The sequence below is a fragment of the Leopardus geoffroyi genome, chromosome C2, assembly GCF_018350155.1.
Source record: "Leopardus geoffroyi isolate Oge1 chromosome C2, O.geoffroyi_Oge1_pat1.0, whole genome shotgun sequence".
NCBI classification, from domain to species: Eukaryota; Metazoa; Chordata; class Mammalia; order Carnivora; family Felidae; genus Leopardus; species Leopardus geoffroyi.
In genome coordinates, this window is record NC_059333.1 from 25,633,310 (window position 1) to 25,648,590 (window position 15,281).

The 15,281-nt window shown below is 35.8% G+C and overlaps 1 protein-coding gene across 1 annotated transcript in view; it reads left to right on the forward strand.

Moving 5' to 3' along the window:
• Positions 1 to 15,281, forward strand: part of TMPRSS15 (transmembrane serine protease 15) — a 121,976-nt gene that overhangs the window by 76,760 nt on the left and 29,935 nt on the right. The window contains exons 18-19 of the mRNA XM_045501593.1: positions 6,962 to 7,072; positions 8,600 to 8,732. Of these exons, the coding sequence (XP_045357549.1) occupies positions 6,962 to 7,072; positions 8,600 to 8,732 (244 nt within the window). The remainder of the gene's footprint in view (positions 1 to 6,961; positions 7,073 to 8,599; positions 8,733 to 15,281) is intronic.

The following is a 15,281-nucleotide window of genomic DNA, read 5'->3' on the forward strand; positions in this document are numbered from 1 at the left end:
GTAAAGGGAACCCTTGTATACTACTGATGAGAAGCAACTTGGTTTAGTCACTGTGGAAAACATGAAGTTTCCACCAAAACTTAAAAATAGAACTTCCAAAAAAATTTAAAAAAATAAACAGAATTACCATATAACCCAGGGGTGCCTGGGTGGCTTGTTTGGTGAAGCAACCAACTCTTGATTTCGGTTCAGGTCGTGATCTTATGTGTGTGAAGATCTAACCCCGAGTTGGCTCTGGACATGGAATCTGCTTAAGATTCTCTCTCTCCCTTTTCATCTGCCTCTCCTGTGCTCACTCTCTCTCCAAAAAAAAAAAAAAAAAAAAAAAAGAAGAACAAAAAAAAAAAGCTATATCATGAAATCCAGCAATCCCACTTTTGGGTAAGAATGAAAAAGAAATGAAATCAGAATCTCAAAGACATATCTGTACTTCCACGTTCATTGCAACATTATTTCCGATAGCCTAAGTATAGAAACAACCTCAGTGCCAATCTACAGATACATGGATAAAGGTAATGTGGTATATTGTATTCAGTGGAATATTATTTATCCATGAGAAGGAAGGAAATCCTGTCATTTGTGACAACATGGATAAACCTTGAAGGCATTGTGCTAAATAAAATAAGTCAGAGGAAGACAAATACTACAGCATATTGCATAGGTGGAATCTAAAAAAGCCAAACTCTTAGAAACGGAAAGAAAATAAATCAGTAAATAAATAAATAAATAAATAAATAAATAAATAAATCGTATATTTTTAAAGAAACGGAGATGAACTGTAAAACCAACTGAATTCATGAGATAAAATAACTAATAACTCTATCAATAAGGAAATGGATTTTTTTCATGTCTCCAAACAATTAGAATAATTATTGGGCATTCCACCGTCTGCAAAAAGAAATCATCTTGCAACAAAATTTTAGACAAATGTAGGTCTTTTAAAAAACATTTAAGAGAGGAGAAAAGTGAAAAGAGAATAAATTATGAAAAGGAATATGGTAACAAATCTCTTCCAACAACAATATTAGTTACTGGTTTTTATTAGTATTTGTATATCATTATCATTATCATTATTTGTATAATGAGATAAATATAACACCTAGGATTTTGAAAAATATTACAAGTAATCCTATTCAAGATAAAAGCCTAAAGAGCACAATCTGTTACTTTCAACACAAAACAGATACCAAGTTTTTGGTGAAGGGGTTATTCATAGTTGCCCATTCACTAGATTTCAGTTACTGTGGTTATGATATTTAAGAAATAAATCATTTAGAGAGAATTCCCAATCGTTGCTAGAATGGAATCTTCCATGACCATCACTGTGTGGTGAATATGCTGGGAATGTGATTTCTCATCCCTCCTGGACACAGGACAGATGCTGTTGGGGAGTAGAAAATGGAGTGAATGAATCGTCATCAGCACAGTCTCCCAGAGAGATTTTTACACCAAAAGACTGAAAAGCAATTATAGAAACAGGGAATTGGCAGTGGAAGATAATCAAGCTGATAATGGAAAGAGAGCTCGAGCACACTTATCTGTTTATATGGTGCCCTGCTTTGGTGATCATTTTAGAAAGGAGTATGAAAGGGATATCACAAATTTTCAGCATTTATGTACTTCATTTATCTTGTGTGATATTTTAAGGGCACCTTCCAATGCATTCAACTGAAATATAAAACAATTGTATAACACATTTTTGTATCTCTTTTCCTTATCCTATTTTTAACATTTCCCTGTAAATTAAACTAGAGCATATGAAATATAGATTTATTAAGATGTGTCTCCCATAAACGTCCCCTTATTGCTCTTTTCTCATACTCAGAGTCTTAATTCGGAATTCAATAGTGCTTATCAGGCAACTGTGGAAGCGGCAGCTGATTACATTTAGGGGTTTAGAGCCCTCCCCAGATTGTGTGGCATGTGCCTTAGAGATCAATTCAGTTCCATTTAAAGCCAAGCATATGTTGACTAAACGAGGCAGGGCTACTGGAGACTTCATAAAAAGAAGATGGGAAAATTCAATTCTTAGCGATATTTCTTTTTCCCTCTCTCTCTATGGGCATAAAATGATCAGACGTAAGATTTCAGAGGCCACAGAGAGTTACACTTTGGGACTAAAGACTTCTTAATGAAGCTGAACTGTTATATGTGGCAAAGAATCAGAATCCAGTTCATGCATGTAAGGAAAATTTTGAAAGAGTTTATTCACAGCTTTCTTCAGAATTTATAATTTCTACTTAGGTCAGCAACAATACATCATTTTGTCCCATTCAGTATTTTTTCATTCAATGCATCCATTTTACAGAAAGAAGTTAGTTTTTTGGATTCACGGGGTATAACCCTAACAGCTTCAGGCTACAGCACAAAAATAAATTATAATTTCAGATCTCTATGCATGTATTCACTCATATTTTCATTCAGAAATTTATATTTCCTTTTGGCAAACATGTGCTTTTCCAATTGAATGTAGCCTGACTACCCTAGTAAAAGAGTAAAATTATCAATAAACTTATCTGTGAAATAAATTATTGCTATTGAGAACTCAATTTTTACATAATGATTTTAATAAGCTATGAAAACAAAGTAATGAGATAATTTTAAAATAACTCATGCTGACTACCCTTCTATATTAAGGTATTTAATAAGGGATATGTAATTAGGCTGTCAACTTTTTAAATAAATATAATATGTATCAAAGCATAGATTTAAAATAGAATATACAAATACAAACACATGTATACATAGTTTTAAGCCTTCCTGCTTTGTAAAGGAAAATCAATAATAGATAAAATATAAAGTCAGTTAAAATATTAACGCTTGCTTGTAGAATATATAATTGTCTTCGCCCATTTATCATCTCACTAATCTGGTTAAAAAATACGTGTTTGTGAAACAAATTGATAATTACATTTACAAGAACATCCTTAATAGTATTATGGTTGATGTATGTAACGTACTTCTCTCATGGGGTAAAGATTTACAGAAACAACTAGACCAGCCATGTCTTCCTTAAAATATTTCTTATTAATGGAACTTAGATTTGGGTTGCAAAGTATAGAATTCTTCAAAGTTCAAAACAAAGTACAAAATTGTTGTTTTAAGATACCCAGAGAAAGAGAGTAGGTATGATTTCTTGTTGTTTATATGGTTATCTGAAAGTTAGTGAAAGGGATGCTTTCTAAGTGTTACTCTTTTTGCTGTTAATATTATTCCTTGAGCATTCAATATATTCATATTGGTATACTAAATTTCTTTTTTTTTAAACTGAATCTCATAACATACCTAAGACATAATATTGTTTATTCCCATTGGACAGTCAAAGAAACTAAGGTTCAGAAAGATTAACTTATTTGCTCAAGGTTAAAAATAAACATAAAGAAAATAGCTACACTGCGGATCAAACCAAGGTCATAAGATTCCAGAGCTTATGTTTTAGCCACCATTCAAAAACAAACAAGTATATTTTATCTTGGTAATTCATGGAATCAATTCCTATTTTACATTTCAATAGAGTTACCATTAGAAGATCAACTGCCCAATTTAAAAATGTATTTTTTGAATTGTACTTTTAAAGATTGCTTTATATTGTGTCAACTCTATTACTGGGGTTCATACTGATCTTTGAGGCATATCACTCATTTGACATAAATTAATTCACTTTATCAGATGTGCCAGGCACTGGATCAAGCCCTGGGCATGTAAAGATGAACAAACAAAGCATATAGATATTGTAGCTAGTAAACTATATATTCAATTTAAAGAATGGATTTAACAAGAGTGTAAACAGAAAACGTTTTCTTTTTCTCCACCTACTTTATTTCAAATCTCTCTTTTGGCCCCTGGATATTTCAGACAGATCTCTTCACTTTTCCAGTTATTTTAGGTGTTAACTTTTCTTAACTGGTTAATTAAGATTCACTTTTAGATATTAAGATATACTGTCAAATACAGCATCCAAACTTTAATATCATCTAGTTCAAAGTTTCTTTTACCTCCCAACTCTGTAAACTAATAACCTAACCTAATAACTTAAGGTAGAGGAGGTAGAAATATTGCCTTTGACTCATTTTTCACTTTCTTTCCCTTTCATTTTCCTATAGCTGTAGTGTCAGAGGAAAGGCAAGCAAGAAAAATCTACCATCACTGTATTTTTCTTTTGGCCTACAGTGGCTCCTGGCCAAATGCTAGCTAGCTCTTTTGTAGAACAGAACTGTGAGTTCTTCGGAGCATTCCTCTCCCACCCCCCTTCCCCAGGCCTACTGCACTGTAGGTATGGGTGGTACTCTTCCTAGCCAATCTCTAGCCCTGCTGAGCTCCTAACCCACCTCAGATTCCATCACTCCACTTCTTTGTGTTGAGCCTGCTTGTCCTGTAAGGCAGCTGTCCCTCCATTACATTGTCCAGTGTCCACTGATTAAAAAAAACAAACAAACAAAAAAAACTTACACACTTTTCTCGCATGGAGAAAATGTAGGTTCTTTCCACTGCCACTCTCTCTCCTGGCCCCTAATTACCATCAAGAGATGCTCCAGCCTAACTTTCTGACTTTGAATTCATTACATAGGAAGAGAACACAGGTCTTTAATTATACAGTTATATGCCCACAAACCTTAAGAAACTAAAGTCACAGTCTTCTGTGAAGTCATTCACTATACTTCAGTTTAGTCTGATTGTTTTCAAAAAGTGGATCATGAAATCAATTTATTTGGTTTCGATAAACATTTCTTACTATGGAATGGAATAAAATGGAATAGAATAAAATTTAGAATAGAATAGAACTAAATAATTGTGTTCAGTTACACACACACAAGCACACAGAAACACACATCTGTTGGAAAAAAAAATCTGAAAGTCCCTGCGTTAATCCCATGGAAACACTGGTCCTTGTGATTCTTTAGGCTGAAAAAATTTCAGGCTGAAAGTGATAGGATGGCCTTCTCCCTTTAAGTCAACTCAATATGAATGGTTGCCTTGGAGCATTCCTCAGCTGGTGCGCTGGATGGCACCATATTCCCTTCTCCCACTCTTCTTCAAGGAACATTACACAGTCTTCTTTTAGAAAAAAAACTTTAATCTTCTTTTATATAAAAATAGAGCTGGAAATAGGTGATGGGTGTTAATAGTTGCTAGACCAATTTTGATCTATTTTTTAGTTAAGTGTAGTATGGATATATTTAGTACTTCTATTTAGAGTGTAACAATATTTATCAGTACTCTCAGATTTGGGGCTACAACCTAGATTCTAAAACAACAGGAATGATTCCTTTCAAGTACTATTACATGTGGTCATCATAAATTGAAAAAGTCTCTACGGAGATTAATACAATTCAGTTTTGAACCTACTTTAACATGAATTGTGGCTCCTTGAAAATAATATAATCATTTATAATTAATATTCATAATAGCTTTCAAAATACAGGTTTCCCTCTTCCTTGATTTTATCAAGTGCTTTTGCTTCCCCATTATGCTTATCCATACACAATGTAGGGGAAGAAACATTAAGCCTCTCCATACCCAGCCACTATAATCTCCCTTCTCAGGGAAGTCAAATCTCATGTGGCCTCAACAGGGTCCTAGTACTGCCATGTAGCTATCCCTCCTAAGCCATAATTACAAAACATTGAGGGAGCAAACCCCTCTCTCCCTGTGACATGAGGAGTCACCCAGGGCAAAACCCTGTAAGATCAAACAAACAGGTCCAGGAAACAGCAGCACCACTTTCTTCAAACAATATTTCCAGTTGGCCTATTTTTGCATGACCCAAATCCTGGAAACCACCAACTGCCTGCAGATCCATTCAGTTTCTTCCCTGTCCAGTTTCTTCATTTTCCTTCTATTTCTTCACATGCAAATTATATTCTCCCAATTCCAATCCTGATTTACTTGTTTGGGGCCCCATCTTTAAGTTCCTTTCAAACGACTGTTATTGCAGAGTTTCCATGTCTTTGTGACTACTTTTCCCCACCTGACTCATGATTTAATTGAACTCAGTATCCAGCCTCATCCAACTTTGGTCCCACCAAAAGGCAACTTTCACATTTAAAAAAAAAATTTTTTTAATGTTTATTTATTTTTGAGACAGAGAGAGACAGAGCATGAACGGGGGAGGGGCAGAGAGAGAGGGAGACACAGAATCGGAAGCAGACTCCAGGCTCTGAGCCATCAGCCCAGAGCCCAACGCAGGGCTCGAACTCACGGACCGTGAGATCGTGACCTGAGCTGAAGTCAGATGCTTAACCTACTGAGCCACCCAGGCGCCCCACACATTTTTAAATCATGTAGGTTTGGATGTATCATTTGGAGGGCGAAATCAACAGATCTTCTATGCTTGTGTAACATTCCAAAGGTTGAGGCTTGAATATTTATATGGGAGGAGGAGTTTATTGAAGAGAAACTAACAGAGTTTATGAGGGAGGGGTATATCCTAGACCTCTCAGCCATCCCTTGGAACTGCTCTGTGCTCTGCTGTAAAGAAGATGCCTAGGGGTGCCTGGGTGGCTCAGTTGGTTAAGTGTCTGACTTCAGCTCAGGTCATGATCTCACAGTTTGTGAGTTCGAGCCCTGTGTCAGGCTCTGTGCTGACAGCTCAGAGCCTGGAGCCTGCTTCAGACTCCGTGCCTCCCTCTCTCTCACTGCTCCTCCCCTGCTCACATTCTGTCTCTCTCTCTCTCTCTCTCTCTCAAAAATAAAGAAGTATGAAGAAAAATTAAAACAAAAATAAAGAAGATGTCTAAGGTTTTAGCCACCCTTTCCTCAAGCCACATCTCTGGCTTTGACACTACTATTGTGGAGGCGTTCTGAGCAACTAAGTGTATATAGTCTCACTTGATATTAGATCGAGGTCAACAATGCACTGTAGTAAAAGGTTGATGTGTAAAGAGGCAGAAATGGGATGGATATTACAGGATCATCTATTTGTCACCTTTTTATCCTATATGTTAATATTCTTTCCCCATAGAGCCCTGCAAGGAAGACCATTTTCAGTGTAAGAATGGAGAATGTATTCCACTGGTGAACCTCTGTGACGGTCATCTACACTGTAAGGATGGCTCAGATGAAGCACATTGCGGTATGTTTTGATTTTAAGAAAACACTCATCACTTTAGCCTCTACACTTGGATCCTCCAAATGTAAAAGAAAGATCAGAAATGTATTTATCAGGACGTGTTTTGTTCCTTTTGTGTATCATCATTCCCCTTGTGACTTCCGCACCTTGGATGCCACTCTGGTTAGGAGAAAAATTAACAAGCAGACCCCTGTTTATTGTTAGTTTATTTATTTAAATTTGACTACATTTAGTAACTTTAAGTCTAGGACAACCCATATTCAGGTAGGAAGCATAAAGTAGTACTGGGAGACAATGGCCCACACCAGGCCCTCTAGCACCGCCCATATTGACTATGATACTCCTTTGCCTGCATATGGAGGCACCCTCATGTTTACTTATAACTGACTATGTTACACTTGCTCCTTTGCATTCTTGGTTCTTCAGTATCTACTTCTCCTCCTGCTTAGTTGAGTCTTTAGTCTCATCTGCTTCTGAACCTCTATAATGAGTTGTGGCTACTTTCACTATATCTTGCTTTTATTTCTAAGCAGATACTTAGTGCTGCTTATTACATGCCATGCACTATATCTGATTGCTGCAAAACAATCTTAACAGAAGAAGAATTAGCTCTTTTTAGCCATGAGAAAACGGGTTTGGAGAAGTTAAGTGGTTGTCAAAGATCACATACATAGTAGGGGCTAGAGTTGCATTTTCAACCTAAGTCTGTCTAATTCTAACAACGCTCTTGCTTTTCTCAGAATAGGGGGAAAAATGTAAACAATAACATGAAATTTACCCATTGTGGGTAAAACTATTGTTTCTGATGTTTTACCTGTTTGATAAACTAGCTTAGCTTGGCCCAGTCCCTACCTAGCCACTAATAGCATCTATACTGTATCCAAAATGCTTGTAAGATGGTGGGGAAGAGATGGAAACCAAATAGCGTAAGAACAAGGCCAAAGAAAATAGCCTCTAGAGAAAGAAGTAGGAAAAAAAGTGCCTATGAACTTGAATCGTCCTTGTTTGAGAGACCAAGCTTGTGAGACATACTCCTCACAATAAATATTATTTTCCATTTATTTTCTATTTTGATATGCACTAAACTTCCATATCTCTCTGCCTTTTTCATTTTTGTAGTTATGTGAAAAGAGCAATGTAAAGTCTATCACATTTATATTTTTCAACTTAAGCTTTCTAACATCCTCTTTTTTAAATGTTTATTCATTTTTGAGAGAGAGAGAGAAAGAGTGCACGTGAGTGGGGGAGGGACAGAGCGGGAGTGGGGGGACAGAGGATTTGAAGCAAGCCCAGCACTGACAGCAGAGAGCCCTACACACGGATCCAGCTTAGAACTGTGAGATCGTTACCTGAGCTGAAATCGGACGCTCAATGGACTGAGCCACTCAGGCGCCCTCTAACACACTCTTTAAAAAAATTACAATCTCTAAACTCTAAACAGTAAGAACATTGCACATGTAGTTTACAACCCATCATTTATTTTTAACAACTTAGGTCAAAATGACCCTGTGTGTGATCTAATTTCTTTAGTGCGTCTTTTCAATGGCACCAGGAACAACAATGGTTTGGTGCAGTTCAGAATCCTGAGCACATGGCATGAAGCTTGTGCTGACAATTGGACCACACAGATTTCAAATGATGTCTGTCAGTTGCTGGGATTAGGGTAAGTAATTCTACTCAGCTCTGTTTTAAGCAAGTCTTGAACTTTCTTATTGGTATGAAACTGGGTTTATTAAGACATTTAAAATTTATGGAAGTTATGAATTCAGAAAATACATGTTAGCAAAAAGAAGAAAATAAAAATATTGATTAATGCTATGCTCAAAAATAACCACTTAACATCCTTTTTATAAATATGATATAAATATAAGTATATAGAAATACTGTATTATAAAATCATACAAATTATTATACTATTCTGTTTTGTAGCATACTTACACATGAGCATTTCTCATGTCATTAAATTTCTATAGACTATCATTTTTAAGAAAATAAAATATTCTATTTTGTGCTATATCATAATATATATAACTGATCACAAAGGTCCCTAGAGAACATGCTTTTGCTATATCTTTCTATAGCAAATAGCTATAACAATTTCTACAATAGTTCCTTTGGAAAATCTGTAACAGTATAATTATTGTGAGAAAAGACATGCAAAGTTTCAAGACTTTTTCAAGAATTGTAGTGCAAATGACAATTCCATATCAATGACTCAACTAAAATTTATTATACTTTCAGTTTGTCATAACATGTTGCATCAAATATACAATTTCATTTTTTACCTTCCCGTAATCTCAAAAGTAATGAGGTTTAAAATAGAAAGGAACAGTAGCAATAATTTGCTTCTTTTTAGTTGTATAGTCGACTCTAATTCAGCATTGTGATCCATTGGTACTTGTGATTTACCAAATCATAATTTGGGAGATTTAACCATTTTAGATTACACATGGTTATTTGGTCATTGGTAGCACTATATTATTTACCACTTTGTTTTATCATATTAAACTATAAAATCTAAATGTAGGAAGTATGCCTATTTTATCCATTACTTCATTGCTAACACCCAAACTTATCATTGTCTCCAAATATAGGTACTAAATAAACATTTGAAGTAATAAATTATTCATTATATATAAATATATGTGTGCATATAAATATAGAAATACCTACCTATCTAAATGCCCAAAGTTGCCCAACTATAACTCATTATCATTTTATTCTGTCCTGAACTGGGGAATTTTGTATAAAATTAAAAATAATTTAAGTCCACATCCACACATACCCTCAGCATTTGGCAATTATCCCAGCTATTCCTAGCTCCTCAAAATCAAAAGTAATTGAGTGCTTTCTTTATAAGGGGACTCCTCCTTAGTTGATTAATAATCATATAGTCTTCATGCGATACACAGGTTTTCAAAATTTATTTCAAAATGTTTATTTTTTTAGCCCAAGACATATTTTCCACAAGAATAACATTAATGAGTGATTAGGTCTTGGTGTGATCTGTAAGAGCTGTTTCATTTCTAGTTGACTGGGAGAGTTACATTGTATACTAATGCCAGGCTAGCATCTAACCACCACATAGCCAGATTTTACCATAGGAAAATGTGTGAGGTCCTACTCAGGGTATCAGATACACCCCATAATTTCTTGCAGTTTGAATTGAGAGTTTTCAACTCCCTTTACCTCCTAAAATGCTGTCATTAAGATTGCGAACTCCCCAGTTTCAAGCCTCATTCAAGTGATGTCAGCCTTATCAGGAAGACAATTCCTACAACGAGCAAAGGGAGGATGTGATTTGTCGCCCATTATGTAAATAATCATCAATTTGATTTATGTGCATTAATCAGAAGCTTCCTGCACTTTATATATATTATCGTTTTTATAATACATCATAGCCTGTATTCTAACAAAAACTTTTTCAAAATGGGAGGCTTTGAGACATAGGGGGTCTTGGAGGAGGGTAGGCTGTAGAGGGAATAATGTTTTTTGATGAAGACTCAACAGAACACTGAAACTGACAGTTGTTGATTTATTCCCACTTCAAGTAAAGCACTGGGTAAGTGGCATTGATTCCAGATTCCTACTTTAATTCTGATTTTAGTTCAACAGTGAGTTCATACAGGTGAGGCCCGAAGAAGTTGTTTGCTGTCACTACTGAAGTTGTCAGTAATTCTTAGGAACACTTTTATAGACTCAGGAATTTAGTAAAGATTAAGCTAAGGAGATTGGTAACTTGACCTTATTTCCACAAGTGACAAATCCAAATGATCTAGATGATGGAGCTCTCAATGCACAGGAGCTTGTGTTCCAATTCACCATCTAGCCAAGCATCATTATATGGTTATAGACACAGGAGTGTGTTTTCATTCTGGTTGTGAATCTTAACTAAAATAGTTTCCAGGGAGATATATGGGTTCAAGATGAATCATTTACAAAGACCAAAGGATCAACATCCTCTTTGACAGAAGTTTTTAAAATTTAAGTGAAATATGTTGAGGGATAGCACAATACTGATTCCTGCAATTGCACGAGAGAATGTGTTGGAAAGGGAACATATATCTTATTACTTTTTAACAGTTGTTAATATAAATGTATTATTTTAATTACTCCTGGATCAGAAATTGAAGCGTTAGCAACAATGTTGTGTCTGTTCCATGGATGAGTAAAACATGGTTTTTACTTCAGATATGTTGGGGATCGACACGTAAGTAGATAATGACAATATAACGTGATAAATGCAATATGCTATTAGAGAACCACTCAATTTGGGAATGTCAAGGAAGGCTTTCTAGAAAATGGCTTGAGCTGAGTGGATGACAGCCAATTCCACACAACTGTATACTATCTATTTACATGTTTTTCTCCCAGCCAGATTTTACTGTCTAGTTCACTGACCTCATTTCCTATGAATCACAGCCCTTCCAGCAGGAGACAGGGACAAAGAACTAGACTTTTTAGTGTGTAGAAAGCAAATAGTACATCCCATTGCCTTAGATACAATATTTTTGATGAAGGTCAGGCACTTGCTTTCTTCAGAAATGAGTCAGGTAATCTCTTCAAAGACTTTAATCTTTGGGCCTGCACTTATCAAATAGTCTCCACAGTGCCCTAGTAATTGAACGAAAGTTATAGCCTTAATGAGAATGTGTCTAGACTGGCGCATGGTACCCGAAAGAGAACTTAGTGACTTTAAAATGATGTGTTTGGTACAGTGGAAAGTAATTTAGGAGTCAATTTATTAAAAAAAGCACTGTGGTCTCTCAAGATTATTTATGCAGATAGGGTACAAAATGCAATTCCCCAAAGATTCTAGTAAATCATATGAGGTGGATTTCATCAGCCTTCCTTCTTTTAAATGAAGCATTTTCATTCCCTGCCATTTATAGCATGCGTAAGTAAAAAAGTACTTTAAATAACACTTTCATGTCTCTGATCAAAGTATGAAAGAAAACATTTTACACTGATGAAAGAATAAATGTTAAAGAAACTGAGAGTATTGATTTTTAAAACATTTCCTAGGAAAGCACACTACCTCGTTACTAACCCAATAAATGAACTATGTGGTTGACTTGCCCCACTAAGCCATTAAAAACTAGAAGTCATCAGGTCTGTGCAGCTTTGCAGAATTTAGGAAAGGCTAATGTCTTAAAATAGAGGTGGTTATACATACCCCTCTTAGCCTGCTTGTGAGGAGTTGCTGGTAATTTTTAAATCCCACAATAGTCCTGTGCAAGATGCCCTCAATTCAAATGTCAGAAACCTCATGTTGAGCCTCTCATTCTCAAATCCAAAATAAGAAATGGAATTATTGCAAGGTCTTCCATTTCAGAGGGGTTTTGAAAATGTTGGGGGTGGGATGGGGAGGGAATATTGTTTTAATAAGCCTTCCAAATAAACGGAGCATAATGATTTAATATCCTGTGTAAGTACCACCACAAATTTGTATCCACAATTTGACACTGGGTCTTAGAAAACTGAAACATAGAAAATATAGAACCAGTGTTTCATATTAGTTTTAAAAATTGGTAGGCAAAAAAATATTCCTGTTCTTGCCCATGTTTCCAGTCATTGTCCTCAAATTCTCAACTACGTGGAAAAAGCCTTAACATAAAACAACAACAAAGATAAGATATGGGAATCAGTAGAAAAAATGTAACTACTACTTTCTACTTTAAATGATTTCCTTTTTATTTGCTAACTTTATACAGAAATAATTAAATACTATTTTCTGTTATTTTTAATTTGCAAATTCAACACCAAAAGTATTCTTATCTATTTTCCTAGGTGGGATGGTATGGGGAGGGCAGGTTATGGGAAAGATGGTGGGAAAAAAATTATTTTACTTAGTTTAATTGACCAACCTAAAAAGTTCATCATTTGCCTGATATACAAACTGTAACTCTCATATTCTTCCTATTTTGTTTTTTTTTTAATGTTTATTCTTTTTTTGAGAGAGAGAGACAGAGTGTGAGTGGGGAATGGGGAGAGAGAGAGGGAGACCCAGAATCTGAAACAGACTCCAGGCTGTCAGCACAGAGCCCGACGCGGGGCTCGAACTCATGAACCATGAGATCATGACCTGGCTGAAGTCGGACGCTCAACCGACTGAGCCACCCGGGTGCCCCTGTTCTTCCTATTTCAAACTAGAAATGAATTAACTAAAAACAGGTAAAGAGAAAATAATTATACCAATGCATAGTAAATTTACAACTTTCCAAGATTCATATTACTAGGTTATGAAAAGCACAGTGGTTAGGAAATTCTGTCTGCTATGGGCGAGGGACTGAAAGCAAGCATACCAGTAACTTGTAATCCAAGGGCTGGCTCAGCAGCTCTCAAACCTGGCTATACGTTAGAATCACCTGGTCTTTTTCCCAGATGTTTGGAATCAGGAGGGTTTAGGTCCATGGCTTTCACGTGTGTGTTTTTAAGATCAAACTAGCAGCATCTGCAAAGCCTGGGATGCAAGCGTGGAAATGCACCACCTGAGTGCCCCACCTGAGTCCTACCCAGAGGCAAGTCCAGAGTAGTGTCGGCAGTCTGTGTTTGAACCAGGCCTTCAGGTGATTCTGATGCCAAGTTTGAGAACCGCACTCCAGGGAAGGCTTTCATATCCTTCTTTTGTGTGTCATGAACACTTTTGGTGGTCTGCTGAAACTTACCAACCTCTTCTTAGATTCATATATTTAAGTGTAATAAAATAAAATACACGTGATTAGAAAGGAAAATAACAACCACCTTGAAAAATAATTACCAAAATGTTATAAATGTGATATGGTAATATGTATTTCTTTATGGAGTATTCAATAAGATATGTTGGTGGTTCTAATGATTATTGTAAGATAAAAAATTAGCATAAATGATATTTTTAGGTGTATGCAGCAACTGCAATGTTCGTTTTGGTGACAAAATTATAGGTGTTGCTATCAGTGTTGCAATTAGTCATTTACATTTATATAAGAAGGAAATATTAAACTTCAATTAAAGATTAGTAAAAGTTAGTATGTAATTATTTCCTTCCTACCTACAAACTTCTTATCACGGACAACAGAGCAGGATTCTCTCCATCTCTCTCTGCCCCTCCCCCACTTGCCCTCTCTGTCTCTCTGTCTCTCTCTCTCAAAAATAAATAAATAAACTTAAAAAATGGATAAGATGGACACTTGGGTGGCTCAGTCAGTTAAGCATCCAACTTCGGCTCAGGTCATGATATAGTTCGTGGGTTTGAGCCCCACGTCAGGCTATGTGCTGACAGCTCGGAGCCTGGAGTCTGCTTCAGATCTGTGTCTCCCTCTCTCTCTGCCCCTCCCTCGCTCATTCTCTCTCTCTCTCTCTCAAAAATAAATAAACATTTAAAAAATTTAAAAAATAGAAATATTTTTTCCTTCTCCCTCCTGTCCTTATTTTCATTCTTCCTTATTTTTTGCTTCCTTTCTCACTTTCCTATTCCCTTCCTTCTTTTCTCCTTTATTGTCTTCCATTCTCTTTTTTTCTTTATACCCTTACCTTTTCAAAACAATCTGAGGTGATTTGTAACAGAGTATGTATAGTAACATTAATAGAATAGTAAATGAAAATAAGGTCTGAAGAAATAAGGAGGCAAATCTATAAAACATACAGGATCAACATAATTACTAATATTTGTGTCTGAGATTCCTGGAAACCTACGCAAAAAAAAAAAAAAAAAAAAAAAAAGGAAAACATCAATAAGGGCATCACTTTAATTATGAGATAAGATAAATACTACCAGTTCCATAGAGAAGACACATTTCTCCTGACATTAAATTCTAAAGGAAAGTTTGCATGCATGTCCTTATAAGGTAGTAATGCTTTGAAAAAATATGTGCACAGAGAAAACTTCATAGTAAATGTAGAGGTGAATGTCATACTCTTCTTCCTGAAAAATAAACAAACTCCAATGGCACCTAAGAAAATAAAGTTAGGAATGAGTCAAGGATTTACTACAAAGGGGTAAGACCACATTCTCCAAGATGTTAACCATGAGGATCCTGTCTCTGACAATCTCCTCTAAGTATTATTTCTCTCAGCCGCATTTGATGTACCAAATGCCGGGACCTTGTTTCCTTTCTAATACCATTACATTTGTAGGATAATGTAGAACAGCTACCAGGCTGACCCATCAATTTCTCTCTTGTTCTTAATACAGCAGCTTGCACAGAGGAGGAAATTGATTAGGTGAAGATAA